This window comes from Populus alba, chromosome 17 (genome assembly GCF_005239225.2).
Source record: "Populus alba chromosome 17, ASM523922v2, whole genome shotgun sequence".
Taxonomy (NCBI): Eukaryota; Viridiplantae; Streptophyta; class Magnoliopsida; order Malpighiales; family Salicaceae; genus Populus; species Populus alba.
The window spans coordinates 5,746,837-5,751,384 of record NC_133300.1 but is presented as its reverse complement, the minus strand read 5'-3'; the positions used below and the strand labels follow the sequence as shown (position 1 = coordinate 5,751,384).

General features: G+C 35.1%; 1 protein-coding gene across 2 annotated transcripts; it reads right to left on the bottom strand.

The window, feature by feature from the left end:
• Positions 1 to 425: 425 nt before the first annotated feature.
• LOC118054984 (peroxisome biogenesis protein 22) lies at positions 426 to 4,548 on the bottom strand. Of its 2 annotated transcripts, none has more exons than XM_035066761.2 (8): positions 4,181 to 4,548; positions 3,397 to 3,636; positions 3,268 to 3,315; positions 2,653 to 2,709; positions 2,471 to 2,578; positions 1,792 to 1,857; positions 946 to 1,047; positions 426 to 823 (listed from the first exon to the last, which is right to left on the bottom strand). In XM_035066761.2, the coding sequence occupies exons 1-8, from the start codon at positions 4,280 to 4,282 to the stop codon at positions 719 to 721; spliced, it is 828 nt and encodes a 275-aa protein (XP_034922652.1). In that variant the 5' UTR covers positions 4,283 to 4,548; the 3' UTR covers positions 426 to 718. The 2 variants fall into 2 exon arrangements, with proteins under 2 accessions (XP_034922652.1, XP_034922654.1); XM_035066763.2 differs by having other exon boundaries at positions 2,471 to 2,572; positions 4,181 to 4,547.

The following is a 4,548-nucleotide window of genomic DNA, read 5'->3' as shown; positions in this document are numbered from 1 at the left end:
CTGCAATTGTCACATATTCCACCATACAAATGCAAAAGCCATCGGAGGGGAATCAGTCGAGGGAATTTGCAACAGCTGGAGAATTCTTTCCATTTGCCTACCTTGCCGGTGAGGAAGCTCTCCGAATCCCAGCTGATGTTCACCTCACCTGGAACATAAAATATGAAGTGCTTTCTTGAGGTGACAAGGGCAATAATATTCAGAGGTCACGAAGCCAGTTTGGCAAATATACGTCTGGAAATAAGAATGATTCATAAAAAGGGGCACAAAACATGTAAACAAAACTGTTCCAGCAACATGTAATTTTCTTTAATGCATACCTCTCAAGTGGAGATGTTACATTACGAAAAAGATTGGTTATGGTTGTTGATCTCACTGTAGAACAAAGGATGATAAGGCAGGATAATCACAAGCGAACACCAAAATTATTGCAAATGATTGAATATCTTTTAACTGATAAATTATTGACATCAATAGCCATCATGTCAAATATCCAGTTGCGGCAAGTTCAAATGTGACCACCCTAATGTACAAATTTTCAAACAAACAAAGCTTTGAGCTTGAGATAGTGGAGGATTACATGGCACAGCAACCCTTCATCAGAAGACCAGCAACTAGCAGAAGTTGCCCATAAATGTGAAGCTGTAATCAGTTGGAACAAAAAGAACAAGCTATTTTAACTTCAAAATTCTATTTTCACATTTTATAAGTTGATGCATCAGGTTGATCCGAAGAACTGTTCCAAGGATGGAGAACTGAGCACATTTGCAGCGGTCCGTTCAGGTCTAATAGGAGAAATGTGAAGCTGATATTTGATAAATCTCTGCCACAAAAGAAAAGTGAAACTCAGAAGATACGTATTACAAAGAGTTGACATTCTAATCTAACAATCATAAAGATCGTGGAGTGAAAAAATACAATAAGTGGCACGAGAAGGAAGCTTACAGCTAACTGAAAAATGACTTCAGGATTAGTGTCAATATGCCAATCTGGTTCTAGTTGTCTTACAAAAGATGACCGTCCAGTTTCTGTGCTACAAAAGAGAACCTGCAGATGCATTTTACAGAGATTAAGACAAACAAAGCAAATGCCAAGTTAAAAGACAAAAAAACATCAAGCGGTAAATATTAAAACTCCACAGAATAGTCAGATCTTATATTTCAAACACATAAGTGGAGAAATAACTTATTAAATCACACACTCTGTTATGATTTTGATTACAGCGTACCAAAGGTGTCCCAGGTGTTCAGATTACATCATTAAACAAATAGACAAATGAATATCTTCCAGAAATGACCAATTCAGCTAATATTTTTATACCACAAACAACCATCCTTGTTGGTTGGTTGAGCACATTCAGCCTCTTAATGCCACGTGTCAGTATATAATGTTATGGATATAGAAGAAATATTTGCCATACTATTAAGCTTATAAGCCACTCTTTCTTATGTAATATTGGGGAATTAATGACATTATGTCTTCAAAATGTATCAAGAATATATTGAGTCAAAACTGTATAATTTCATGGAATTTAACCTCTTCCCTGCATGAAAAGTTCAGTAGGATTCTTGGAACCTCACATAATCATGCATCGCAGTTATGCTACAAATTATCACCAAGTTAAAGTTCAACTTACAAAGAAATGTGAAGAAGCTGGCATCTAATATATAATGGAACAAATTTTATGAAGTAATGGCCAGTATAAAGAAACTCACAGTGTATTGTATATGTAACAAATTTGCTTATTAGCTACCATAGAAACCATAGTGTTCTGAAAGCATTTGCTGTTACCTTGTCTTTAACCAAACCACCAGATGTAAAAACTCCTGCATTTTCCAAAGCCACGAGAACCTTTTGCTGCAGAAAATAGTGCATGAAGCAATTCATGAGGGAAACAATTTATTACAAAAGAACTGACAAGTGCAAAAGCAAATTAGCATTAATAGAAATCCACACTTGGTTGATAAACTACTACCGTGAAAACATCCTCCATCTTAGAACACATCAAAACTGTCAATCACTGAACATTGACATGAAAAAGACTGAGAATAACATATGATTATTCAGGAACTTCAATCAGGTTAAAGTACAACTAACAGTCATAGAGGTGACTGAGGCATCTCATTTCTGGATGCCATCTACATCATTAATAGGTGCCATAAAATTGCCTTTGTAATTATTTTCTCCCAAATCTAAAATTATATACAGAACTAAACTCAAGTGCAATAGAGCCAGTGTGCATCTAAATATAGATTAATGACAGACCATTAAAAAAAAAGATAAAAGTTGAAAACCATCCAAAGTGAATGCTTGAATCATGTGTAGAAGGACATGGAACAATGCAAATAAAAACTTGCTTGATAGCACCATGAAGCACACATATTTCAAAACAAAGAACAAAAATGACAATATTTTTTCAACAAAGGAGAAGTGATGATAAAATACTGTTCTACAAGAAGTTTGCACTTACTTCGCTCTCATCATCAAGAACTCTTTCCATGAGATAAACATCACAAAATTTCGTGATTTCTAACAGCACTTCTAGCACAGAGGACCTAACAGTTGCCTGACTCTGCCCCTAAGAAGAAACAAGTTAATTTTTTGCACATTGAAGTTTCAAGCACACATTTCACTTGAAAAATATCTCACTACCTGAAGCTCCTCTGGACTGCTTTCCTCAAGGATTACGCCAAGCAAACGACATGTGACCTACACAAAACAAGTCACCAAAGCATGAAACTTTAAGGGGAATGGCTTTCTTTATTGGACAACTCAGCCTGTCTTCTTGTTGCATTACAACTAGAGTAATCCTAAAAGTAATATATATATTAGAAGTAAATGATTGAAAACTAAAACATACTTGAGAGAAGCCACTCAAACAAACTTACATGCATGACATTTGTAGCAACAAAAAAGTTCAAGAAGCATGAAAATTAGAAATAACAAGTGCTAAGATAACTTGAAGCAAAAGGCATATAGATGAAAGGAACCAAACTCACAATTTATGTTTTGTTAAAAGGCACCTTTTTAAATAGGAATGAATTAAATAATCACCCGTAATCTAAATGAGAGGATATTGAACACAAAACAAACAGAATGCACATAGATTGGACAAATAAAACATTCCCAAAAAATGCTAAATGAGAAATGAAACCACAGTAAGGCTACCAAAGGGAGAACAGACTGCAGACACCACTTCTAAGAAATATCAACTCAAATTTAAGCAAATAGGTAAATCATGCTTGGTGCATCTGAGATAGTATTTACCTTTCTTCCTTCGCTCAATTTTTGCCTAACTATTTGCCCCAAAGATGGCTGAAAAACAAAGACAAAACATTAATAAGAACGAAAAAAGTCTAAATAAACAAAAACACAACTTAACCATTGTTTTCTTACTGTTACTGTTTGAAAGAACTCATCAACAACATTTTGCACTCTCAAGTCCTCCGAAGATGAACAAACACCCCCAGAAGGTATCGACACTGCATTGGGTTGAGTAGTCACAACAGAACTACTAGTCGTAGGAGCTTGTCGTTTCGGCTGCCTTCTTTGAGGTCCACTATTTGACCTCAACCACCTCCATGTAAAGACTATCGCAACAGCAAGCCCCGCAGCGGCCCCAACTGATCGTGAATCCTGATACCAAATTTAACCAGTGCGAATACTTCAATGCCATAAATCAAACTACTCTTTAAATTTTCTAATTTCTCAATACAAGAAACAATTAAACTATATTCACACCCATTTGCTATTTTTTTAACAAGTCTTTTCACGATAACATCAACAATCTTCATTGTTGTCTCAAACTCAAAACGGAAAAAGAAACAAGAACCAAAAAATTATTTCCCAACAAGAGAAAAAATAAAAAATAAAAAATTATATCAATAATTTAAAGCCATTGAAGAAGTAAAAGAAAAGTAACCAATTTAAAGCAGGAAAAATGATAAAAATCCAAAAAAATTGCACTCCTTTCAACAGAAAAAAGCTTCAATCTTTACCCTAATTAACCCATAAATGAATTAAATAAACCTATAATCATACGCCATTAATTTTTTCTACAAGAAAAACACACCCCACAATTCCAATTACAAATACACTAAACCCTAAAAATAGATTAATCACATATTCTAAAAAATCAGAATCAGATCGAGGCCAAAAATAAAGGAATTGAAAGACTAACCGGGGTATTAAAGGAGAAGAGATTTGACATCTTGACAGTCAAATAAGCACTAAATCTCTTGACTAGCTGCAATAATTCATCTTTAGATGTCTCTGTTGCCATACCCAATCAAAATTCAACCTCTCAAAATCTACTAATAACAATATGTGCGGAAAAGCGAGAGGGAGGGAGGGATAACAACGACGTGTGATTTCGGTAAAGCAGAGGAAACAAAAAGAAAGCAGAAAGAGGTTTGATTTATTTTGGTTTCGATTTTTGAGATTCTTCGTTCTCCCTCGGGCTTGGCTGCCTTTTGCCGTCCTATGCTCAAGCTTCTGCTTTGCGTCAACGAGAGACAGAGAGAAACGATCCCTTTTGTTTTTGCTTTT

Coding starts and splice junctions, on each gene's coding strand:
- LOC118054984 (XM_035066761.2), bottom strand. CDS start 4,282: ATGGCAACAGAGACATCTAAAGATGAATTATTGCAGCTAGTCAAGAGA. Junction 3,637..4,180: donor TCTTCTCCTTTAATACCCCG/GTTAGTCTTTCA, acceptor ATTTGGTATCAG/GATTCACGATCAGTTGGGGC. Junction 2,710..3,267: donor AATTGAGCGAAGGAAGAAAG/GTAAATACTATC, acceptor TGTTTTGTGTAG/GTCACATGTCGTTTGCTTGG.